This window comes from Centroberyx affinis, unplaced genomic scaffold (assembly GCF_046629955.1).
Source record: "Centroberyx affinis isolate AG114_WGS23_722 - 3 ecotype Tasmania unplaced genomic scaffold, CSIRO-AGI_Caff_v1 ptg003527l_1, whole genome shotgun sequence".
Taxonomy (NCBI): domain Eukaryota; kingdom Metazoa; phylum Chordata; class Actinopteri; order Beryciformes; family Berycidae; genus Centroberyx; species Centroberyx affinis.
The window spans coordinates 130,032-155,590 of record NW_027281471.1 but is presented as its reverse complement, the minus strand read 5'-3'; the positions used below and the strand labels follow the sequence as shown (position 1 = coordinate 155,590).

At 40.6% G+C, this 25,559-nt stretch overlaps 6 protein-coding genes across 6 annotated transcripts; 1 reads left to right on the top strand and 5 right to left on the bottom strand.

Annotated features, from left to right (window-relative positions):
• Positions 1 to 7,464: 7,464 nt before the first annotated feature.
• LOC139661402 (histone H3) lies at positions 7,465 to 7,897 on the bottom strand. Its single transcript, XM_071539826.1, has one exon. The coding sequence runs from the start codon at positions 7,891 to 7,893 to the stop codon at positions 7,483 to 7,485; it is 411 nt and encodes a 136-aa protein (XP_071395927.1). The 5' UTR covers positions 7,894 to 7,897; the 3' UTR covers positions 7,465 to 7,482.
• A 356-nt stretch (positions 7,898 to 8,253) lies between these two features.
• LOC139661403 (histone H2A-like) lies at positions 8,254 to 8,637 on the top strand. Its single transcript, XM_071539827.1, has one exon. The coding sequence runs from the start codon at positions 8,254 to 8,256 to the stop codon at positions 8,635 to 8,637; it is 384 nt and encodes a 127-aa protein (XP_071395928.1).
• Positions 8,638 to 9,966: 1,329 nt separating this feature from the next.
• LOC139661408 (histone H1-like) lies at positions 9,967 to 10,575 on the bottom strand. The gene has a single exon (XM_071539832.1). The coding sequence runs from the start codon at positions 10,573 to 10,575 to the stop codon at positions 9,967 to 9,969; it is 609 nt and encodes a 202-aa protein (XP_071395933.1).
• Positions 10,576 to 12,181: 1,606 nt separating this feature from the next.
• Positions 12,182 to 12,943, bottom strand: LOC139661406 (histone H2B 1/2). The gene has a single exon (XM_071539830.1). The coding sequence runs from the start codon at positions 12,941 to 12,943 to the stop codon at positions 12,569 to 12,571; it is 375 nt and encodes a 124-aa protein (XP_071395931.1). The 3' UTR covers positions 12,182 to 12,568.
• A 1,269-nt stretch (positions 12,944 to 14,212) lies between these two features.
• On the bottom strand, positions 14,213 to 14,604 carry LOC139661427 (histone H4). The gene has a single exon (XM_071539852.1). It carries the CDS (start codon positions 14,551 to 14,553, stop codon positions 14,242 to 14,244), a length of 312 nt encoding a protein of 103 aa, XP_071395953.1. The 5' UTR covers positions 14,554 to 14,604; the 3' UTR covers positions 14,213 to 14,241.
• Positions 14,605 to 15,839: 1,235 nt separating this feature from the next.
• LOC139661423 (uncharacterized) lies at positions 15,840 to 22,937 on the bottom strand. The gene is made up of 4 exons (XM_071539848.1): positions 22,834 to 22,937; positions 19,601 to 20,435; positions 19,059 to 19,228; positions 15,840 to 18,162 (listed from the first exon to the last, which is right to left on the bottom strand). Exons 2-4 carry the CDS (start codon positions 20,342 to 20,344, stop codon positions 16,827 to 16,829), a joined length of 2,250 nt encoding a protein of 749 aa, XP_071395949.1. The 5' UTR covers positions 20,345 to 20,435; positions 22,834 to 22,937; the 3' UTR covers positions 15,840 to 16,826.
• Between the last annotated feature and the right edge of the window lie 2,622 nt (positions 22,938 to 25,559).

Genomic DNA, 25,559 nt, shown 5'->3' with positions numbered 1-25,559 from the left:
GGTGAAGACAGGACCAAAATACAAGGTCCTCCCAAATGAAAGAAAAATAATGTACAGCCGTTATCATAAAGATAGCAAAAAAAAAAACATCCAGTAAGTACCATATCTGTTGTTACCACCTTTAAGTCATAGTACAATCACAGTATCATAAAATCATGACTGTGGTCATGCAAAGAATAGATTTTCTACAAACTCCATAAAGGGGCGCCATACCAGGTTAAAGTTTTTACGAGATCCATGCATGGTGTACCTCAACTTCTCAAGTTTCAAGTTTAAAATAACTTTCTTCACCCGCTGTAAGAAAGATGGAGGTTTTTTTTTTTACTTCCAACCAAAAAGAATAAGACGACGAGCCAAGAGTGAGGCAAAAGCAATTGCATTTGCTTGATGAGTGGTGACCCTGTTTAACAAAGGACATACACCAAAAATAGCTGTGATTGGATTTGGATCAATAGTAATGTTACATATATTTGAAAAACACTCAAAGACAGATGTCCAAAAATCAACCAGAGATGGACACGACCAGAACATACGACCCAAAGCAGCTGGGCTTTGATGACATCTCAAACACTGGGGGTCTACTGATGGATATATTTTTGCCAGTCTCTCATTGGAAAGATGAAGGTGATGAAGGACTTTAGATTGAATGAGACCATGCCTTATACTGAAAGATGAAGCATGTATATGTCTTACACTGAGATGCCATGTGTCGTCAGGTAATTCACAGCCAATGTCCTGTTCCCATGCAGATTTAGTTTTCAACCACAATGGAGGGTTTATATTTTGGATCATGTCATATACTCTGGAGATTGCACCTTTAAGAGAGGGATTAAGGTCTAAACAAAATTCAATTGGGCCCTTGGTAGGAAGTTGTGGGAATGAGGGGAAATGTTTGCTGGCAAAACTGCGGGCCTGTAGATATCTAAATAAATGAGATTTGGGGATATTGTCTTCTTTACCTAGAGCGTCAAAAGAGGCAAATGCACCATCAATAAAAAGATCACCAAAGAAGACAAGGGCATTTCTATGCCACCTTTTAAATGCTGGAGCCTGCAGTGTTTTCACGTCACCTTTTGGTATCGCCTCAGCTCGCTTGGAACCTCGACGGAGGTGCTACCAAAAAAAGTACCAGGTACCAGGTAATATGGTACCAGGTACCTGGTACTGGCCCAATGGAAAACCAAAAAAGGCGAGTCGAGTCTAGTCGAGTTGAGCCGGTACCATGCAGTGGAAAAGCAGCATAAGACTCATGCTTGTTCTGGGGTCAGATTTATTTACAGTAGGCTATAAGACTCATGCCAGATGCCGGAACAAGCATGAGTCTTGTAGCCTACTGTAAATACATCTGCCCATAGCTTACATAGCTGCATACATAGCTGGTTATGTCTAATACTGTCTGGCCATGACCATACCAGCTAATGTTAGTAACTACTAGCTAACAGCTAACTTGTTTAATAAATTGTGAATGAAATAGCCTACCTACAATAAAAGACATTTGTGTTACCTAATTTACCTCTGTCTTTGACAATGCCAGCTCTGCCCCTTATGGTCCTGCTTGACGTTTCAAATTGTCCCGCCTCCTCTCTTTTTTGATTGGTCACCTGATTGAACCAATCAGAACAGTTTCTGCCCTGAGAAGATTTCAATAATCAAAACGCCTATCTGCATTCACATCAGTCATACTCTGACTCCAGTGAATGACATTACATTACATTACGTCATTTAGCAGACGGTTTTGTCCAAAGCGACTTACAATAAGTACATTTTGTCAACAGTAGTGAAACCAACTGACCTGACAAGTGTGAAGACATCTTCTGGGGAGAGGGTAGAGAAGGAAGCAAGGGGATAAGGGGCAGAGAAGCAGATTTGGAGTAAGGAATAGTATTGTTAGTGGCTGGATGATGGAAGGAACAGCTGATGTCATCCACCTTCTTAGCAAAGTAGGTGACAAAATCATCAGCTGAGAGGGAAGAGGGAGGGGGAGGGGAGGGTGGGTTGAGGAGGGAGGAGAAGGTGGAAAACAGTTTCAGAATCAGAATCAGAAATACTTTATTGATCCCAGAGGGGAAATTGGGTTACATTGCAGTTGCTCACATTGTAGAAGAGAATATACTGTATATAAGCATAGAGAAATTATAAGAAATTATAAGAAAAATAGAAATAAGAAAGTAAGAAATATGTAAAATATGTGCATTATACTACAATATATAACAATGATAATAATAATAATAGAGAAATAAGAATTATGTACAATATGTGCATCATACGCCAATATATACACCAGTGTAAATAATTAAATAATTATTGCACAGTTGAATTATCGCACAAAAAAAAATCTGTATTGCACAGTTTAAATATAAGTTATAAATTATGAGGTTATAAACTGCTGACGGGTGAAATGAAATAAGTCCGAGAGCCAGTCTATTGACTTGAAATGTTTGATGGCCACAGGCAGGAATGAGTTCCTGTGACGCTCTGTGGTGCATCTCGGTGGAATGAGTCTTGCACTGAATGTGCTCCTGTGCTTGACCAGCATGTCATGGAGCGGGTGGGAGACATTGTCCAAGATGCCACGTAACTTGGACAGCATCCTCCTCTGTGACACTGCCACCAGAGAGTCCAGCTCCACCCCCACAACGTCACTGGCCTTGCAGATCAGTTTGTTGAGTCTGTCAGCACACAACAGCAAACAGGAGAGCACTGGCCACCACAGACTCATAAAACATCCTCAGCATTTACTGGGGTTGGAGGCAGAAGACTGGATTTCAGTAATGAAGAAGGAAGTCTTTGCTGTTGACACAGCAGAGGTGAAGTTGGAGAGGAGAAGGTGGTAGGCAGCGAGATCGTCAGGGCGCTGCGATTTTCTCCATTTCCTCTCAGCTGCCTGAAGCTCTGTTCAATGAGTTCGCAGAGATTCAGACAGCCAAGGAGCGGGTGGAGAGGATCGAGCTGGTTTAGTGGTGAGTGGGCAGAGAGAGTCAAGAGAGGAGGAAAGAGAGGATAGAAGAGTAGTGGAGGCCTCCTCAGTGGACAGGAGAGAGAACTGCTCGGCTGAGGGAAAGGACAGCAGAAGAGAGCGAGGTAGGTGAGAGAGTTTTTAGGTTGCGTCGGGTGGTGACAGTGTGAGTGGATGTTGAGTGGGAAGTGGGGGGTGAGATGGGAAGGGAGAAGGTTATAAAGTGATGGTCAGATACAGGAAGAGGGGTAACAGTAAGGTTGGAGACGCAGCAGGATCTGGTGAAGATCAGGTCAAGCAGGTTCCCTGCCTTGTGAGTCGGAGGAGATTGAGAGAGGGAGAGGTCAAAGGAAGAGAAAAAGTTAAGGAAGGTCAGAGATTGCAATTTCTCCGGCTGGATGTTAAAGTCACCCAGAAGAATGAGCGGAGTGCCATCCTCAGGAAAGGAGAGGAGGACATCCATCTTGTCAAGAAAGTCACCAAGCTGATCAGGGGGGCGGTAGATTACCACAATGTTGAGCTTGATAGGTAGAGATACAGAAACAGCATGGAATTCAAAAGAGGATATTGAGAGTTGTGAAAGAGGAGTGACAGTGAAGGCCCACTTGGGTGAAATGAGGAGTCCGGTGCCTCCCCCATGGCCAGAGGCTCTGGGGGTGTGAGAGAAAGAATAAGCAGCAGAGAGGGCTGCTGGGTTAGCTCACCAAGTACTGCTAGATCCCAACAAAAAATAAATAAATAAATTAAATTAAATTAATACAAATAAATTAATTTATTCATAAGAAAAAAAGTTTTTTTGCATAGTGCACTAGTGCCCCTAGTGGACAACCTGGCTATCTGGTCTGTTCCCTGTTTCCACTCGGACATGTGGAATAGAGGCCTGCGTTCCAGTTTTGAATTTGCTGGAGTCTCAATGTCCAAAGAGAAGATTTTTGTCTGCAACATGGGACCATTTCCTCAACTTTAAACAACATGTTGGTCTTTCACATTATAATTTAACACTGTAGTTGCTGTTCTCACAGGAGTAAATGATTAAACAGTACTTCCCATAGGGAGTTGAACCCAAACCTCCTGGGTGAAAACCAAGAATCCTGACCACTAGACCATATGGGACCTTCAACACTAAACTACACCAGTTCACAGATCAGTAATATTCTGACTCCAGTAAAATCATTTATTGAGAATAATATTTTTCCAACTGCAGGTGTGGCAGTACACTAGTGCCCCTAGTGGACAAAAAAAAACCAAACAGCATGGTCTTGTTCTCTTATGAAAAAAAAGAAAGAGATTTCACTTTGATTGTAATTGATTGCTATTAAGTGAATACTATAGATATTAAAAGCAATTGTGGTTGTGGTTTTGCAGCTCTTTGAAGGTAATACAAATAATTACAAAAAGCTAAATATTTTAGAATAGATGCCACTTACTGCTAACTGTTGCTTTTAAAATCATTTGATTCCTATTTTGCTCTTTTTCTTTTTAAATTATTTATTTGTTTATTGAATTTTTATTACCTTCACAACATTGTGAAACTAGAATTTTGCCTTTACTAGCCTCCTAGTAATCATAATTAACAGCAGTCAATTACACTCAAAGGAAAGTTATTTGTATAGCATTTTCATATGGGAATGAGAGCTCTGATATTTAGTTTAATCTTTTTCTACTCTTTGGTCCTCAACAATTTTTGTTCAACTTCAAACAACAACATGTTGGACTTTCACATATTGATTTAACACTGTAGGTGCTGCTACACTCCTGTAGCTTCACCTCCAGACTTCACAGTCCTGGTGACTCTACCAGCAGCCTGGTTACAGTCCTCACCGCTGAAGAGTTACCACCAAACCTGAGCTGGTTATTACTGTCAGATGAACAATATCACTGCTGGGAAACTATAAAAAAAAACAACAACAAAAAAACAATTTAAACTTCACATGAAAGGAACAATTTATGGTTATGTTAACTAATACCTCCAGTTGGTTGTAGTATCTGGCCCCCAAAAAATATTTAAAATCACATGTGACACAGACACATGTGGAAGCCCATTCCCGCCACTCAATAAAATAAAAAAAAAGACTAAATTGTGAGTTTGTGAGTCAGAATTCTGACTTTTTATCAAACAATTCTAACTTAATTTCTCAGAATTCTGACTTTGAGATATATAGTCAGAATTCTGAGAAATAAAGTGAGCATTCTGAGATAAAAAGACAGAATTCAGAGATATAAAGAATTGTGTGAGAAAAAAAAAGTGTGAATTCTGAGAAATAAAGTCACAATTGAGTCTTTATATTTAATTGAGTGTCGGGAATGGGCTTCCATAGACGCAGATGAAAACATCCTTGGCGGAGTTAATTACGTAAACACTAACAGTGATTCTTGAAGCACTGTCTCTGAAACCATTAACACCTGTAGCCAATGCATTTACCAAGTGTGCCAAACTGAATGCACGTTCTCTGCTTTTTCATATCCTGATAAGAAAATTCATTACAGTAATGATTCCGTATATTACCATGGAAACAGAAAATACACTAACAGTAAAAACAAGATATACAAGATAAGATGTTTATATGCCTTAGCTAATATTAGCATAAACCGGCTAGTGAGTATTCTGGTTTCTAAAAATCAGGATATATGCTTTGGCTATACTAAAAGGAGTCTGACATTTACACATGCCAACTCTGAAATAAAATAATCTACAGTTTGAATATTAAAGGAATAGTTCACCCAAAAATCAGTCATTATCTACTCACCCCCATGCCAGTAGAAAATAAGGTAAAGTTTGTTAGTCCATACAACAGTCCCGGAGATCCCAGGAAGAAGTACATTGCCTTTCTCCAAAACAACTTAAGTTGCTGGAGACCGGTCTTCAGACTTAAAAAAATAATGGAAGGGGATCCCAAAGTGACTTGAAAAGACCTACATTTAGACTTCCGAGTTGGCCGAATAGCCATAAAAAAATAAAAGCACGAGACTTGAAAATAGGTAGAAATACTGTTATAAACCAATTACTTTGCATTTACAGTTTTTTCTGAATGCTTAAACACTAACAGTGATTCTTGAAGCACTATCTCTGAAACCATTAACACTTGTAGCCAATGCATTTACCATTAAGTGTGCTAAACTGAACGCACATTTTCTGCTTTACACTCAGTTTGTAATTTTATAACACACTTTTTGCAAAACTGTAAACACAACTCACTGCTTTACACTCAGTTTGTAATTTACAGTAATAACACACTTCTAGCAACACTGTAAACTTATGGCCAGACCCACAAAGAAGGCGATATTTAGCCTATTTTTTTCTGTTCTTTTTTTTCTAGCACAAATGTTTTTTGTTTTCTTCTACTGCGCTTTGTGTTGTTTGTTTTGAGAAAAAAAACAACCTTTTTTTTATTTTTTATTTGTATTGATAGTGTGTTATGTTTGGAATACACATCCATACTTTACACATTTGGATACCTGTGTGTATGTGTGTTTACTACATGTATGACAAAACTTTATTGCAAACTGCTATGCCCTGTACACAGAAAAAGCAAAAGCCACAAGTGTTTTTCATTTATACTTTCAGTGTGTAGTTGGTGCTTCGTGTGCTTATTCAAATGATGGTTTGTGTGAACTGTACTGACGCAAAAACACAATTTTTAAAAGAGTTTGAAGAGTTTTGCAAGAATTGTTTGCTTTTGCAAGAGAAGTATAATGTTTTGTGGTTAGTGTGTAAAGTTTTGCAAAAATGGCCTGTAGTTTCAAAGATAGTGCCTAAGCAATCAGAAAAAACTGTAATCGTCAAATTCAATAAGTCTGCACCCACATTGTTTGATGTCCATTTTAGTCTCTGTTCTGTATGTATTCTGCAGTTTAATACATGCAGCATTAAATTTAAAAATGGCACAGCCTATTTTATTATTAGACATCAAACATTAATATGGGTATGTGAAAATGTGAAAGAAGGTGGAATATAAAGCCACTATACCCGAAACACTGCACTGTAGTACAACTGCTTAATACACTGTTATAAAGGTTGGTAACAACTTAATTATTCATCCACACCTTCCAATCCACATTCACCGAACCCCTCTACCCTGGGTTTAGGTTGGGGGTTGGGTGGTTTGGTTCCTCAGTGTCTCTGTGTCAGGAGTAGAGCCTCCTGTGTGGAGAAACACTCACACTGCTGAACAAAAACAGCTGCTGAAATGATATTTGACTCTGTACAGGATTCACACACACACACACACACTTATATCTGTATCTATTTATCACCTATATCTATATGCAATATAAATACACTATAACCGAAAACACTGTGGTGATGTAAATTTAGGTCTATTTGTGATTTGTGATTTTTGTGCAGTTTCTGAATTTGAATAAAAGTAGGCTAGTAAATACTGCTATATTGGTTACAATACCACTGGATATGATTATAATAAATCATTGTTATTGAAACAGTAGCAGAAAATTTTAAACTCTTTGGTCGTGAAGATGGAGGTGGCTCTTAAAAGAGCCGTTTTGTGTCGGTGTGTGGAGCAGAAGGTTTAAGCTCGCTCTCCGCGGATGCGGCGGGCCAGCTGTATGTCCTTGGGCATGATGGTGACCCTCTTGGCGTGGATGGCGCACAGGTTGGTGTCCTCAAACAGGCCGACCAGGTAAGCCTCGCTGGCCTCCTGAAGAGCCATGACAGCGGAGCTCTGGAAGCGCAGGTCGGTCTTGAAATCCTGAGCGATTTCTCGGACCAGGCGCTGGAAGGGCAGCTTGCGGATGAGCAGCTCGGTGGATTTCTGGTAGCGACGGATCTCTCTCAGCGCCACGGTACCGGGCCGGTAACGGTGAGGCTTCTTGACGCCGCCGGTGGCCGGGGCGCTCTTACGGGCAGCCTTGGTGGCGAGCTGCTTCCTGGGGGCTTTGCCTCCGGTAGATTTGCGAGCGGTCTGCTTGGTTCTTGCCATTGCTTTTCCTTTCTCTCGACGGAAGAAAAGTGTAACGGACTGCAGCGAAATGCTGCTCTTAAGTCACCGGGCTGGGTCTGTAACGGTGACGCTGCTTCACTGCACCGGTTTCTGATTGGTCTGTAGCCAAGCCGCTCCTCCTTCAGGGCAACACCGCCTAAATCTCCGCCGGTTATTGGAGAAAAGTCCTTTCTAAATGTCCGCCAAAATTCAAACTCAGTCGCCCGCTGCTTCTCTGCCTGCAGCCTCTTTTCTGATTGGACGGACATGAACCGCCCCGTCCGCTCCGTGGACATATAATCCAGGGTTTCCCTTGTGCTTCACATTTTCTTTGAGTCACAGCTCTAGAAAGACGTAACTATGAGTGGCAGAGGCAAAACTGGCGGAAAGGCTCGCGCCAAGGCAAAGACCCGCTCGTCTCGTGCCGGGCTCCAGTTCCCAGTCGGCCGTGTCCACAGGCTGCTGCGCAAAGGCAACTATGCCCAGCGTGTCGGTGCCGGCGCCCCCGTCTACCTGGCGGCTGTCCTCGAGTACCTGACCGCTGAGATCCTGGAGTTGGCTGGAAACGCTGCCCGCGACAACAAGAAGACCCGCATCATCCCCCGTCACCTGCAGCTGGCCGTCCGCAACGACGAGGAGCTCAACAAGCTGCTGGGCGGAGTCACCATCGCTCAGGGCGGCGTGCTGCCCAACATCCAGGCGGTGCTGCTGCCCAAGAAGACCGAGAAGCCTGCCAAGAAGTAAACCTCACACACCGGCTGCTCTCCTCACAACACAAAGGCTCTTTTAAGAGCCAAACAATCCTCTCGAAAAAAGGAAAACTTTCTCTCATACTCCATCCATAATCAATACACAACATTATAGCCTTCAACATTGCCGACTTGTCTGTATTAGTATATTCTAGGCCGTTAGATTGTATTTCTTCACATTTAAGGAACTTATACAAAAATGGTTGAAACGGGCAGTTGACAAATGTGGGAATTTGTACGCTACTCTAATTTCCCTTTAGCCATTTCTCTAAACCACACAGCCTATAATATAATCACATTTCTTATAATGGAGGAATGTTTCACTACCAAATGGTGGGAAATAAACAAAAAGGATATAATACATTCACTTCATCGAAACAAACTTTTATTATTGTTAAATATTTGTTTTAATACATGTTTGTTGCATTCATCTACATTTTTTTTATAATTAGCCTAGAATATCTAATAAATATTCTTGATCAAATACTACCCGAATATGAGATTATAAATTTAATATCTCAAAACTGAACATTTTATTTATTTTATTTTTTTTTTAATAATTTTCTTAGAGGGGGTGGATTATTAGAATAAAGTAAATAGCCTAATTAAATTTGTAAGGTTACTACTTATATAGGCTTCTCTTGATAGTCACTGAGTTTATGAAGCTTTAAAAAGAAACAAATAAATTGGCATCATCCTTGAGCCTTCCCCAAGACTCAGACTAGACAAGACTATTTAGTATTAATAGGCCTATATAAAGGTTTTTCTATTTGTTATCCAGGATTTTTCTTCATTAAGTACATTAATTTCTATCTAAAATTTTCATACAACATTAGTTTATGGACACGAGTGCTATTTGCAATGTTGGTCATTAAGTAATCTGATTGCAGAAACAGAACTGTGGACAAATGGGGTCAAAGAATGGATAGTATGAATATTGAAGCCGAGTGAACAATAGGCCCCAACGCGCGCGCACACACAAACACAGTGGTGAGTAATTTACCCGCCTAAATTACCTGTTGGCGGGTTTCTATTTCCTTTCTTCCTGTTCATTTCTAGAATATGTCTAATATGAAAACAATGAATGGCAAATGGCGTTTTGGATTTAAATATAATCTCATCCTCTCAATCATCAACACTAAATGCATTTTCCAATCCAATTGTTCAGCTCTATTAGGCTAAAACAAATTACTATTAATAGCCTAAATAAATTAAATTGTAGCCTATGTTTCATAATGTAAGTGCATTAATCAGGTGCTCTTTCTTTGAACTTTGTGGGTGGCTCTGAAAAGAGCCTTTTGTGGATGAAGTATTGTTTGTATGTTTACTTCTTCTTGGGTGCTGCCTTCTTCTTGGCCACCTTGGGCTTGGCAGCCTTCTTCGCTGGTGCTTTCTTGGCAGCAGCGGGCTTTTTGGCCACCTTCTTGGGACTCTTGGTCGCCTTCTTGGGGCTCTTGGCTGGCTTCTTGGCCGCTGCGGGCTTCTTGAGTTTCTTGGGTGATTTCTTGGCGGCTGCGGGCTTCTTGGCTGCCGCCTTCTTCTTGGGGCTCTTGGCGGGTTTCTTGGCAGCGGGCTTCTTGGCTTTCGGGGCGGCCTTCTTGGCAGCGGGCTTCTTGGGCTTGGGGTCGGCCTTCTTGTTGATCTTGAAGGAGCCGGAGGCCCCGGTCCCCTTGGTCTGGAGCAGAGTGCCCTTGGTCACCAGGCTCTTGACGGCGATCTTGACGCGGGCCTTGTTCTTGTCCACGTCGTAGCCTCCGGCAGCCAGGCTCTTCTTGAGGGCGGCCAGAGACACGCCGCTCCGCTCCTTGGAGGCGGACACGGCTTTAACGATCAGCTCACCGACGCTGGGGCCGGCCTTCTTCGGCCTGGGAGCCTTCTTCTTGGCCGCTTTGGCCGGGGCGGCGGCGGCTGGAGCTGGGGCGACTTCTGCCATTCTCTTCTCTGTCGTTACTTCAGATACACACCAAACTGGGAGTCTGACTAGACTGGTAGCGGAGCCGGAGCAGGGGGTGGGACTTAAACACACTATGAGAACCGTGTAGACTCCACTCAGCCCACCGTCCTTTGTGCAGGCGGAATGCCGTGCAGCTTGTGTTTTCTCTTCATCGATAAATGTGTAAAATACAGATCCGGGAGAAATACTCAAGTCTAACAGCGAATGGACCCGATAGCAGACTTGTGTCTCTTCATACTGAAGTCATGTGGAGCGCTGAAGGTTTCTGCATTTTGTTCGGGGAGGCTCCAAACCTCACCTATGCACCGAGGTGGGAAGCGCTGCTCGGTGACATTTCTCTCCTAAAATGCTTTAAAGTGCATTAGATACCCACCAAAACCCGTTTACAGCCGGCCCAGATGATTATCCATAGATTAAAAGTAAAAATAATCATCTCTTGCAAATCGTTTTATATTTAACTGAAGCTATTTTGGTATCAGCAAACACACTCATGATGGCCTGTGGTCTGTATTGTGAGTTAGGCTACTAGACTTCACGTGAGAGATGGACACTGTGGCTATGACCATTTATTTTGTTCTGTTGAGGACTTCATTTATGATTAATACAATATGAAACTATATTTTTTTTAATTCATCATAACATAAGTAAATATAATTGACATTTCTTTCCATGTTGGAGGTTTTATTGAACACAACCTTCTTACTATCCTCCAAGGCCTTTATCTAGCCTAGAAAAGAAAATATAAGGAATGCAAATACTGGTAACGAAAATATTTACAGTTTGTATCATTTGTTTTTGAAAAAGAAAACAACATATAATTGACTCTTATTTGATGACCTAGCAAATCGCTGTCATACATTCTATTTCTTTGAAGAGAGGAATATTTGTTGTTGCCACCTCTTGTCTGGACTCTGTGGCTTTGTCCCTTGCACTCATTACGATTGATTGCTTACAGTGTCGACAGTTGTAAAGTTTACTGTTATTGTGTACTTATTGTGATTTACTTATTGTACATTTAGGGTACTGTAGATAAGAAGGTCAGTTATAAACATGAATTGTAGTTAAATACCTCAAATGTGGGGGGAAGCTGTGTGTCTGTCAAGTCACGTCAGGTTTATTTATACAGCCCTTCGTCACCAAAGCATGTCTCAGATGACTTGACAAAGATTAAAACTACCAACATCTAACCACTTAATGGAAATGACTGTAAATAAGAATGTCACTGATATACCTGAAATATAAAACAATGAGTTGGAGCTAAAAACATCAAATGTAAATGCAAAGCATCAGTGTAAGAAAACTGTGTCTGTAAGGAGGAATTGTTTGGTCCATTGCAGAAGAAATACAAATCTAAAGACAATTGGTGCCATGATATATTATCCCATATCACCCATTCCATGTTTTTGGCTAATATTGAAAAGCAGGAGATGAGATTTCCTAATAGTGACTGGAGTAATCAGGGTGTGACAGAGACCCTGGTGAAATGAGGACCAATGACATCTTTCCAGACCAGCAGCATTTATTTGAGGATGACTGATCCTGCCTCAAGACAATTTCTCTCATGAATGGTGACTGGTACAACATCTGAAGTTAGGTGGACATTATATCAAATGTAAAATGAAACCTTCGTAGTTACTGAAAGCAGAATTACATTATCTTACCTTGGTGGCAATGTAGCTGACACTCGAAACACAGATACAGCCTGAAGTACTGTTACCTTTTGTGTGGAAGCCATGTTCACCAAGTGTAAAAGTACTGAATGAGCAGCTGCTCAGTTAGGCCGATAAATGTTAAATTAGTGGACGGGTAAGGTTTGGAAGATCAACGTTCATATCATGCTGTTAAGACAGCTTACAAACAGCAATTCAGATACATTCTGATTATGAGTAGCTAGTGTGAATTTGCCCTTCCAGAGGAAGTGTGTGGCTCTTAAAAGAGCCGTTGGGTTGATGTTGACAGCAGGCCGAGCTGATTACTTGGAGCTGGTGTACTTGGTGACGGCCTTGGTGCCCTCGGACACGGCGTGCTTGGCCAGCTCACCGGGAAGCAGGAGACGCACGGCGGTCTGTATCTCCCTGGAAGTGATGGTGGAGCGCTTGTTGTAGTGAGCCAGGCGAGACGCCTCACCGGCGATGCGCTCGAAGATGTCGTTGACGAAGGAGTTCATGATGCCCATGGCCTTGGAGGAGATGCCGGTGTCGGGATGGACCTGCTTCAGCACCTTGTACACGTAGATGGCGTAGCTCTCCTTCCTGGTCTTTCTGCGCTTCTTGCCTCCCTTGCCGGCGGTCTTGGTCACGGCTTTCTTGGAGCCTTTCTTAGGCGCTGACTTCGCTGGTTCAGGCATGATGACTTCTCGGTACTTTAAAGTAACGAATGAAGTCAACTAGACAAAACGACTCTGTTTATATGCAGCTGATGCAAATAGCACTGTGCGGTTCCCCGCCTGCGATTGGTTGAGATTTGTCGCGTGACTGTGGAGTAGCTGCTCTTATCGTTACTGCGCAGCTCCCTGTCGGTATATGATTGGTTGAGCTCCAGATGGCGGTTGAATGTCCGCGGTCTCGTGACTATTTGTTCCTCTCCTTCATTAACAATTCTTTGATTTAAAAAAAAAATGAAGAACATTTCACAAACTGATAGAAGTCTGTTTTATATGTTAAAACCATTTTCTGTTTCACCTTTATCCCGTGTGCTGATCCATGGCCCATATAGTCAAAAAAATCTACAACTAATGACAAAATCATTTTATTGGACAAGTAGCTACAATAAATAGTTGTTATCAATAAATGTTTTCATCGATGTAGGCTACTTATGGACAGCTCCAATGGTGACCTGACCAGACACCATCCTGGTAAAAATAAGACAATAAGGTTTCACATTCAGTGCACTGACATACAGTGAACAGTTCACCATACATATTTATCTATAGATACAAAAAGATCCTGTTAGCAGGTCTTCATGTTTAAGGTGTATAGTGCCAAAGCTTTGCTTTGGATCATATCATGACCTAAACATTATTTGTTCTATTGATCAATATAAATGTCATGCCGATCTGTTGTGATGTTTTGCACCGTTCAAACAGCATCATGTGTGGTGACACAGCAGAGCAACTGTTAATACAAAAGTGACATCTTCGTGTGTAGGCTTCACATAACGCTGTTTGTGGCCGTTTGAAATACTTGGAATATCGATTAGGCGACACAGTAGCCTAGGCCATTTGCTCAAAATAATTTTTATCTCAAATGGACATAAATTGCCGTTACAGCCAATCAGAAGCGTTCTTTTGTTTCGGCTTTTCCTACCAATACGGTGATCCACCATGTACAGCATTGGCTGGGTCATTTTATGCAAAGAAATGGAATGTAACAAAAGTTAATTACAAACAACTGGCCTATATATTTAATGGAAAGGATATTGACAGGCTACAGTGCTTCAACATGAAAATGAACAGCATTAAAAAAAAATATATATATATATATATATACAGCCTATATATATCCTATGCGTTATGCATTCAATGGCTGTTTGGTTTAATCAGCCTACACAGATCACTAAACACAGCACAGGAATGGACTCTTTGTTAGAGGCATTGGGCGGCTCTTAAAAGAGCCTTTGTGTTGTTTTGTTGGTCGGTAAATGGCGTTAACCTCCGAAGCCGTACAGAGTGCGGCCCTGCCTCTTCAGAGCATAGACCACATCCATGGCGGTGACGGTCTTCCTCTTGGCGTGCTCGGTGTAGGTGACGGCATCACGGATGACGTTCTCCAGGAAGACCTTCAACACACCGCGGGTCTCCTCGTAGATGAGACCGGAGATGCGTTTCACCCCGCCGCGGCGAGCCAGACGGCGGATCGCGGGCTTGGTGATTCCCTGGATGTTATCACGGAGGACTTTACGGTGCCGCTTGGCGCCTCCTTTCCCGAGTCCCTTTCCGCCTTTGCCTCTTCCGCTCATGGTGCTGATTCGTTTAGTTCAAAAGTAGAACAAACTGATGAAGAATCTCACAAAGCTTAACGATATAAACCTTCTTTGCGGACGTAAAAGAGGAAGGAAAGAGCGTGCTTAGCTGGGCGGTGCCAAACTCTGCAGTCCTTCCCCCACATTGTTTCTAACGGAGTTTTAGTTGCAGCAAGTTAGCATAAGCTACCAGCAAGCGCGTTTCCGGTTGGGCGACTTTGCCTTCAAAATAAAAGTGAGAAAGCGGACACCGAATATTATTTTGCGTTTTTTCATATGGTCTATCTATGACAGAGTAACTGTTGATGATTTGAATGTGTTATATTTCACTGTAGATTAAAATCTATTGATTACCATTGCATTACAGCAGCCCTACACAGTCTTGGGTCATCATTCCCTAAAGTTACATATAATGTGACCACTGTGTGGATCTATGGATTTATGTGTTTTCTCATCAGTTTTTATTTATTTATTTTTTCAAAGAAAGATAAAGGCACACCAGTGTCCTAGTGAGGTGCTGTTAGTGATAAAAGGGGCTAAAAAATCACTCAGAAAACAGCTCATATGGAAAGATTTAAACAGTAATTCCAACTATTTAGCCTATGTTGGTGTTCCCTGTTGTGTTACGCAAGCGTTGCAACTATGGCAGCTGAGGAGGCCATTCTTTGCGTTCTTTAAATACGTGTTAAATACTACAAAATACGCTCGATGTTACAGTCGCTGCCCTTGCCGTCCAGAATAGCAGAGAACATCCCAATGGAGTGAAGGGGTTTGTGGAAACTGTGCTTCCTAATTGTAGTGATCCAGCATTTGCCTCATTTGCATTTCAGGATGACAAGGCAAACACACCAGATGTGTTAACAACAAGTCAGTGATGTTAGCTGACCAGATACTATTGATAGCTAGCTAACAAGATGATGAAATGATCAGTTCCCAGTCAAAAACAGCTTACTAACTATATCTATTCAATTCTACTGAGACGAACAAGTTGGACGTTTAATCAGCATGTTCTCAGAGCTGAAGACTTCCAACATGGCCACAGGAGGGTGAGTTAAGTCACCTGAAAGCCCTTTACTGTAAGAGCCTACTAAAGAAGGTGTCAGTGTCAAAGAGGTGCTCTTTTGAATTAAGGTTTACACATCAAAAACCAAAATAGGGAATGAAGCTCATTGTTTGTAGTCAAGAAGGCTGATCCCAAAAGAATGGCTCAACGCACACTTCTTTGTCGCAAAAGTTAAAAAGCCTTTAATATACATGTTTTAACTTACAATCTTCATCAGGTCATATAGAAATTAGTCTCGCTTTCACTCTTCTAGGCCGGTCCCAGAGGCCCGGCAAAAACACATAAAAACTGCAGCTATGGCTCACATGAAGCATCCAACACCAAATGTTCAAAACATCAGGAAGTTCTGGGAAAAAAAACTTAACATAGAAAAACGTACAGACTGACAAGAGGCTGGTCACTTAAGAGAGGGGGAACAGAGTACAGAGCGAGAAGGGGGGGGCAGAGGGGGTATACATATTCAAAATTACAGATATGGGACAAAATCAAGTTCTTCATTTAAGCCTGGGTTCTTGATGGCTCTTAGGTTAAAAATCCAATATAGTTCTCTTTGTGGCAACTTTTTCAACCTGTCGTCTCCTCTCTTAGACACTGAAAAAGCCTCTATACCCACTGCCCTAAGTGAGTCTGGGTTACATCTGCAGTGCTGTTCATAGTGCTTTGTCATCTGTCCTGCGACTATGTTGTCTAGTTACTTTAGAGAGAGAGTAAAGTAAAATAAAAAAGTCAGTAAAGTAATCATCCTCCATTTTGGTCTGAAATCTTGCATGCCAAAATAAACAATATCAATGTAGTGTGAATGCTTGAGCAACAACATATTGCTATAGTTTGAAGTTATCTTTATAGTTAATGTTCTAGATGTTAATGGGCCTTAAATCTGACAATCTATATGGAGTGAAAAAGGATGTCCTAAAAGGCCACCGTAGTCAGGACGACACAGTGACATGGTTTGTGTCCAAGCTGACTTAGCCACCAGGACCTATTTTTTTCTTTAACCCTGTTTTTAATACATGTATGACAGTTTGTTGTTTAACTTGTTTTTCATTCATCTTTCTTTAAAGCACGTCATAACCCTGTTTCAAAACCACTGTTATATATGTTAGTTGTTTGTTATTAACGTTGGCCATCATTTCATTTAACTGGTAGATTAAGCAATGTAAAGCCATACATTTGAATTCATGAAAGCTTCTTCAACCTCAGCCATTTTCTATTTTTTCTTTTTGAATCGTTTTGATTTCTCCTTTCCATTGATTTTTCGTTGAATGTTCTTACTCCCATCTTTTGACACTGGAATCGCATTGAAAATCACAGTGTAATGGTCAGATATTCCATCGTCCCGGACAGAGAGACGGGAAATTTCAACGTTCCTGGTGATGACCAGATCCAGAGTGTGCCCCGCTCTGTGCGTTGGTACGTTTACATGTTGATCAAGATCATTGAGCAGCAAAAGGAAATAAAATTCGATGGCAGAGGATTTCATTCCATTATCAATTTGGATATTGAAATCACCAGTCAGGATAATACTGTCATAATTTTCAAAAACCTCATCCAAGAGCCTTAGAAACTCATCCAGGAACTTACGGAACTGTGTCATGTTGTACCCTGGTGGGTGATACACGTTGATCAGGATGATAGGTGCATCCCACTGATCATTTTGCAGAACCATGGCCACATATTCAAACGTTGTTATGAACTCATAGAAAATTGGCCTACACCTAAATGCATCTGAGTATTGAATCGCTACACCTCCTCCTCTACCTTCCCTGCTTGATGATAGAAATCTGAAATTTTCAGGCGAAGCTTCCGAAAGTACTCTATCTCCACTGCCCCTTCGTAACCAGGTCTCTGTGGAGAAAAAGACATCAAGGTTGTTTTGTGTTATGAGCTCTAAGATCCTGGATGTTCTTCTAGTCAAGGACCGAACGTTGAGCAAACCCATCCTTATTCCCACACCTGGGTCTTCATCATTCTCACACTCGTGATCACTACCCATAACACTTTGCTCTCTGATATGATCATCACTTTGGTGGTCTTGATCATTAGAGCTATCCTGATACTGACAGATATCCTTTCCTTCATCATTTTTGCTGTCAATTTTCTTGTCTTTATCAGCTTTTTTCTCCTTCTCACCATCACTTTCCTCATCTTGTTCATCACTCTCTTTCTCCTCTTCACTATCACTTTCCTCATCTTGTTCAACACTCTCTTTCTCCTCTTCACTATCACTTTCCTCATCTTGTTCATCACTCTGTTTCTCCTCCTCACTATCACTTTCCTCATCTTGTTCATCACTCTCTTTCTCCTCTTCACTATCACTTTCCTCATCTTGTTCATCACTCTGTTTCTCCTCCTCACTATCACTTTCCTCATCTTGTTCATCACTCTCTTTCTCTTCCTCCTCACTGGTAGTATCACTTCCTTGAACTGAATTAAAATCACTAAAAGTCTCCTCATCATCTTCACTGTCCTCTTCTGAGGAAGTCTGGATGTCCTGGCAATATTCTTTGCTCTGTTGACGCTGAGCCAGCTCTTCGAATATCCTCCTGTGAACAACAATGGTGAAGATCAATTTAGGATGATTTTACAGTAACAACACCAACATCAACGGTAGTAATGTCGAAGCTATTACAGTTTTTCTTGATCGCTTACACACTATAACTGGGCCTATTACTGTAACTAAACATCCCAAACCATGACGCCATCTACCAAAAGACAGACCCATTTCCCAAAACTATAAACACTATTCCCCTGTTTTCACACATGATTCACATTTGTTGAACTTTTTGTGAAAAACAGTTATGCAGTTATGCATTTGTGTTTAGAGTTTTGGGAAATGGAGGGTCATTTCAAGAAATGTGTCTTGGCAATCAAGAAAAACTGCTTATAATTATAATAGCATTAAAACAGTTTTACCTACAAATAACCATGAAGTAATAATAACTGAGTGATTATCATCAAATAATTTTGAACTAAGCGTTGTCGCCAAAGGGGGAAAAAAAAGGAAACAGTAAACATATTGTCCCCCATGAATGATGCAGAGTTGTAGTGGGACAATAAGTAGATAATGAAAATACCGGACTGGAGCAATGAGACGCAGCATTCTCCTATGTTTGGTGAAAATCTGATCAGCAGCGTGCAAGATATTGTGCGTGAAGTGCAGACCGTTAAACAAATGTCCCCCTTAGGCCAGTAAGTGCAATACTGAAAACGCCAGAACAGAGCAATGACACATATCCTTCCCAAAGTTTCGTCAAAATCTGATCAGCTGCGTCCGAAATATTGTGCGTGAAGGACAGACACACGGATGGACAGGGGTCGACCCATAGCCCCTTCTCTGATTTCATAGTGGGGGACAATAAGATTTAACAATCAATAAATCAATAATCAGTGAAAACTTTAAAGCAGGAGATGGTGCATTCCAGTAGACAAAACCTCTTACTTGATGTTATCAAGCTCTTCCTTCAGTTTCTGGGAAGCATTTAAGATATCGTCAGCTGTTTTTCTCAGTGACTGGCTGGCTTCAGTCACGTGATTTTCCTTGACCATTTCCTTCCAGTTGTCAATCGCCTCAGGAAGTGCAAATGCCAATCCAACAGCACCTCCCACAACCTGTTCATGAATGGAAAAAAAGATAAGCATGATTAGTTTTTAATATTATGAGATGTATTCTGTTTTGTCTTTCAGATCCCAGGGTGGGAAGCACCATAACAGCAGCCATCAGTTGGCACAATTGTATGTTCTTTGCTTTTCAAATAATCAGATGAGTAAAGTAATTAAAGTGGCTGGTTAATTAAGGAACTGGTTAGTGGGCAAAAAGTTAATTTCTTGCCAACCAGCAGGCACCCATACAAAATAACTGCCTACAAATTTGAATTGTTGAACATACATATATATATATATATCTATGATTCAAAGGTTCCATATGCAAAAAAGTAGTACCACATTCCCACATTAACTACAGTATATGAGTCAGAATCTTACCATGGCGCCTCCTTTAGCTGCTGTTTTAAATCCAGTTTTAGAGATTTCCTTGATGAGTTTCTCAGCTCCTTTCAAGAAAAGAAATTTGCTTTTTTTCCCACTAGCTTGAAATGTAAAAAATGCTAATACTCCAGCAAGTCCAATGATCACCTCAGGCTTTATGAGGACCTTCATGTGCCTCATTCGCATGTTGTTTCTATAAACATATAACCTTGGTTCATCATCTGTAACTTTGCCCATGTTCATAGGCAACGTCATTCCACTTCGTCTCGCCATAGCTCCAAGAATCTGATCTATGATGTATTGGTCCTCATCATCAGACTCTTCATCAGAGCCAACTGCCTCTCTCTCTTTCTTTAGTTTCCGGAACAGTTGCTTGATTTTTTCTTCAATTTCATTACTCTTCTTTGCCAGCTTCTCTGCATCTTTCATGGTGTCACTTGATATGAAGTGCTCAGTAAGCTTAGTAGCCACGCTGACCGCCACACCGGTTCCTCCGTATACTGCTCCTAACCCAGCTAAAAATGGAGCGGCAGCTCCTCCAGTGAACAGAGTGGCCACACCGGCCCCTACCAAACATGCTGCACCCACCACAGACACTGAATTCCCCACACATTCACTGGCATTGCATTTCTTCCTGAGTGACTCCAGCTCCTTGGCCAGTTTCCTCAGCTGCTCTGCACAACGCTCCCCCTGCTGGATCCAGGAGAAAATCTGATCCACCAGTTTGTCTGCGGTGGCCATGGTCTCCCAGTCCTGCTGTTCCTCCTGACCTGAGGAGAAAACTTCAGTCTGCTTCAGTCTGCATCCAAGGAGCCACAATGTGAACAGGAGGCTGAAAGGAAGTTAGGGTGACTGATTATAGCCAACAGAAGAGGCTTTGAAATTTTTTTACAGTATTTTTTCAATAATAAGACTCAGAAGAGTCAGAAAACTCAGAAGAAGAAGAAAAGGGTGACAAAGACTCAGAAGAAGACTAGGAATAAACTCTGTCCTGTTATGGCGCCTCAACACTGCACAGACACTATACTCAGATTTGCACATTTGTGCAAGCCACTGCCATGTTGGAAGGTGTCCCATTACCAAGTGAGTCACTGTACTGTAATAAGTTTCCATGCTCCTGCCTTATTAATCCCACTATAAAATGAGGAAAACTCTGTCCGTCTGTCTGTCTGCATCCATTTTGCTCCTCAATGGGTTGGCCAATCAATCTGAAACTGCACATGGGCATTGAGCATTGGCATAGGCAGGGACTGACGAAGCTAATTTTTCCATTTTCCCAAATTTATGCTGTACAATGCGCATTTTTGGCAAGTCTGCGCGGAGTTGTGGCGCGTGCATCCCCGGATATGGACTAGTGATAAAATAATTTCAAAAGAGCATGGACTGTCTATTTCACAACCTGCTTTTATGTCTTTTTCCCTATCTGTTTCTACTATACCATGCCATATCACCTCTGGGTACACAGGTTTGGCTCAGTTAATACTGGTAATCCTATCTCTATTAAGCCTGATGCAGCCAGGTGGAATAAATCATGGATCAGACATTGGCCTGCGCTGCATCAGAAAGGATCCACTTGCATAGTAAAATCGGGTGTGCTTAATATTAGGTCCTTAGCCAGCAAGACACTGGGCAATGATGTCATTATCAAACATGGACTTGGGTAGCTGCTCTATTTGATGACAAAGTCTCTTGCAGGAAGTTTTGTCAAATTCTGATTCTGCAGTTTCATATGATATTGCAGTAATTCTTAAAAGTGAATCCTCAGTTATGCTTCTTACTGTCTTCTTAACTGGCTTTCCTGATTAATTTGCTGAACTGCTTTCCAAAATCTGTGCTGATTTTGATTGCATTGTAATCTCTGGAGATTTTAACATCGACTTGGATAGACCCACAGACTCATATGTAAAGAACTGTGTAGCTTGTTTAACTCTTTGATGTCTCTCAAAATGTCTATTGGCCCACTGATAAACAAGGACATACTTTAGATTTGGATCTTGTAAGGCCTTGATATAACAGTTCATCCTGTGACGATCTGGTGCACAGCTTTAATAGCAGGATGAGAAGTACTATTGATAGGATTGCTCCATGTAAAATAACATGCATGTCATTCATGACAGCTTGGCGCTCACTAAATTCACTCATCCAGTATTTGAACCTAGGATCTCTGGCATGGTAAACCTAGCCCATAAACCAAAATTACCTTTTGAATACAAATAATTAATTTTTAACCTTAAGCAGGACTGAGAAGAAGAAGAAGGAGAAGGAGAAGGAGAAGGAGAAGGAGAAGAAGAAGAAGAAGAAGAAGAAGAAAAAGAAGGAGAAGAAGAAGAAGAAGAAGAAGAAGAAGAAGAAGAAGAAATGTCCTCAGAGGAAAAGATGGGCAGATCAACATGCTTTGGGAGACCTGTGACTGGGTTATGAGCTTCATCAGTGTGATTACACAAAGTACATTTCTTCACAACTATCAGAGAAAAAAAATGACCCAACCTGGATTTACCATGCCAGTCAGTTTTCATTCTCTTAAAGCCATTTTGATCTAAAGGCTTATGCTTAAATGCTTGAAATTTGTTTCTTAGACAAATATAAATAGTGAAGTTGATCCTATGTATGAATTTCTTTTCTTTTTTTTTTGTAACGAACAAGCAAAAGACAGGACATGACAACTACAAACTTAACCGACAATGACAACTAAAATGTTAGAATGAAAACCAGACAAGACAGACTTGACAAAAGACAAAAAAATTAAACAAAATTATGTATGAATTTATTTCCAAAGCCTTTGCCTTTCCATCATGGCAAAGGGCGGCTACTTTAAAGAATCTAAAATATAAGATAGTTTTGATTTGTTTAACACTTTTTTGGTCGCTGCATAATTCCATTTGTGTTATTTCATAGTTTTGATGACTTTACTGTTATTCTAAGTGGAAAATAGTCAAAATAAAGAAAAATGTGGTGTGATTTTCTGATCTTGTGTAAGGCCAGCCAGCAGTTCCATCAGTTGGAAATGAAATGTTGTGAGATTCTAAATTAGAATAAGAATCAGAATCACTTAATTCATGTACAGGAATTTTCTTGGTGTCATTGGTGCAGAGACCTACTGACAAATATTGTACCTACTGACATGCATTGTGCAGGGAAAAAAGGACGGACCATATGTAGCTCTGCAAATGTACATATTTAGATAATGAGTTGAAAAATGAGCAAAAAAGAAACAGTCAGAACACTCTTACCTGTTCTTGAGAGTTAAAGTCAAATAAAGTTTGAAGAATATTAAAATATGTAGCCAAGGTATAAGGTCAATCGCACTGACTGGCTGTTGTGTTGAAGTCAAATAAAGTTTAAAAAGAAAAACGAAGAGTCTGAATCTGCTGGCAGAGTCTGCACACCGCTACTTACACTGGGAGAAGACAAGAAGAGAAACTCCTACTGGCCCACCAAGTTTCCTGTCAGTGACCATGTGACTTCTTGTAAATGCTAGCTGGGTTCAAGCAGGGTTCAAGCACAGGCTGCAGAGCACAAACATCCATAAACCGGCCCATGCCCTTATTTGTCTGTGGAGCCTCTACTGTGCCAACCTTCTTATTGTAGACTAGTTCAGTGATTCATTTAGGTTAATTACTAGGTAACTTTAAACACAACCATGCTTTATAAAGTCATTAATTAAATATGACAATACTACTACTACTACTACTACTACTACTGCTACTACTACTAATAATCACAAAAATAACTTTATTTGTATAGCACTTTTCAAAAGCAGAGTTTACAAAATGCTTAACAGTCAAAAACAGGTAACATTTTTTTTGTGACCAATTTTTTTTATTTATTTTATTTTCCACAAGGTTTGCAGGTGTACATCAACAAGCAACTTCTGTCAATAACATAACATATAGGTAGTCGCAATAAAGCCATGCCATTATGACTAAGACAGTAAAAGATACAGAAAAGTAACAGAAAGCATACACCTGCACCTTTGATCGCTCCTTAACCCTGACCTATACCCCATCCCCATGGGTCTTTCTCTAAATTCCACTGTACATGCAGGATATTTCCTAACAGTACTTTGCAAAACAAATAAGGAAACAAAATGAAAATAAAAATGTATATCATGGTTCTAGGTGCTTTGAGTGCCTCCTTCCTAGCCTCGAGCATAACCTGGCCTTCCCCATTCATCCTAGCAACAGAGAGCTCCATAGATAAAATCTCTATTAAAGAGTGATTCCACCGATGAATAGAAAGAGTGTGCGGTGGCTGCCACCTAACCGCCAACATCTTTTTAGCAACAGTGCATGCTGATAGCCACAGCTGTCTTTGAGTTTGGTTAAAATTCTGCCCGGAATCATCATTCAAGAGCAGTCGATCTCTAAACCAAGTGTTTCAGAGAGACGTTTTGTTATTTGTTCCCAAAAACTTCTAACCAATGGACACTCCCACATGATATGTAAAAATGTCCCCATTTGATTCAAATCACATAGGGTGCAGTTTGGAGAAGTAGTTATATTCATCCTAAAACACCGCTTTGGTGTCAAATAAGTTTGATATATAAAGTTCAGGTTTGTTAGTTTATGATTTGGATTTAGAACGAGAGGCATTCTTCCAAACTCGGGCCCAGTCTATAGATGATTCAGAGCAGTCTTTATTCCTTATTGTTATTATTGCTAATGGGGTCTGTGTATGTTCTAACAATGTATTATAAATTAAAGAGACATGTCCTTTAGTTAATCCTGATAGTTTCTTAATTAAAACAATTATTGGATGAGTAATAGGTTGCCTGTCACTCAAAAAACTAGCCAGTATAGCAGAACGTAATTGTAAATATAGAAAGAAGTTGGATGACAATTTGTATGTTTCCCTCAAATCCTGAAAGCTTCTTAAACCAGTATAATTCATAATGTCTCCTAAGCTATGTATACCTGAATTATACCATTGAGGTGAGATTAAATATTGTCCTCCAGACTTTAATAAGCTATTATAAAATATTGGTGTATTAGCATGCCATTTAGATTTCCAATTATATATCTTTTCTATTTTCCGCAAATTTTGGATTGCATAAGCTATTATTAGACTGTACTTCAGTCTACATTTTCTAACAGAAAGACCTGTAAACAAAATGTCATTCAATGGAACTGGGGCCACCAAATTCCTCTCGATATTAAGCCATGGAGTTGAAGTATTGCCATTAAACCAATTTATTAAGGGACAGAGGGTAAGCGCCTGGAAATACAATTTAAAACTGGGTACTGATAGCCTCCCGAACTCCTTCTTTCTTTGTACGTTGGCCAGTTTTATTTTTGAACGTCTGCCCCTCCATAAAAACCTAGTAATAATACTATGTATTTTGTCCCAATATCTCGGAGGGGGTGCTAGAGGTAACATATAACTACAGAAATTTATTCTAGGAAGCACGTTCATTTTGATTATTGAGATTCTGCCTGATAGGAAAATGGGTAAATTATACCATCTTTCCAAATCAAGTTTGATCATGTTAAGAGTGCTACTATAGTTCTTAGAGGTGTTTTTTTTAAAGATGCAAATACATTTATTCCTAAGTATTTAAAGTGAGAGACTACCGGGATATTAAAATTTGCACATTTGTCTTTACTTATAGGGTTCAAAGGTAATAGAGAGGACTTAGTCCAAAACAGGCAACACTTTTAATAAAGGATAAAACAAGGACCTCACTCAAAATTTTGTAGGAAACTGGGGGGTAGACAGGAATGGAGATAATCCAGGAGATTAAAATATGCATGAAAACATGGAAATTGGAAATCACTGATTGCAAAAACTGGATATTTTTCTTTGAAATTTTGCACAGGCATTCTTGGGCATCTAATAAGCCTTGTGCATATACTGTAATTCAGAAACTCACATTTTCTGTAGTGCACAGGCAACAGATTTTGTGTGTTTACGATCATGGACGGTCATTTTGAGAAGGCAATCCAAAAATGTGATTAAA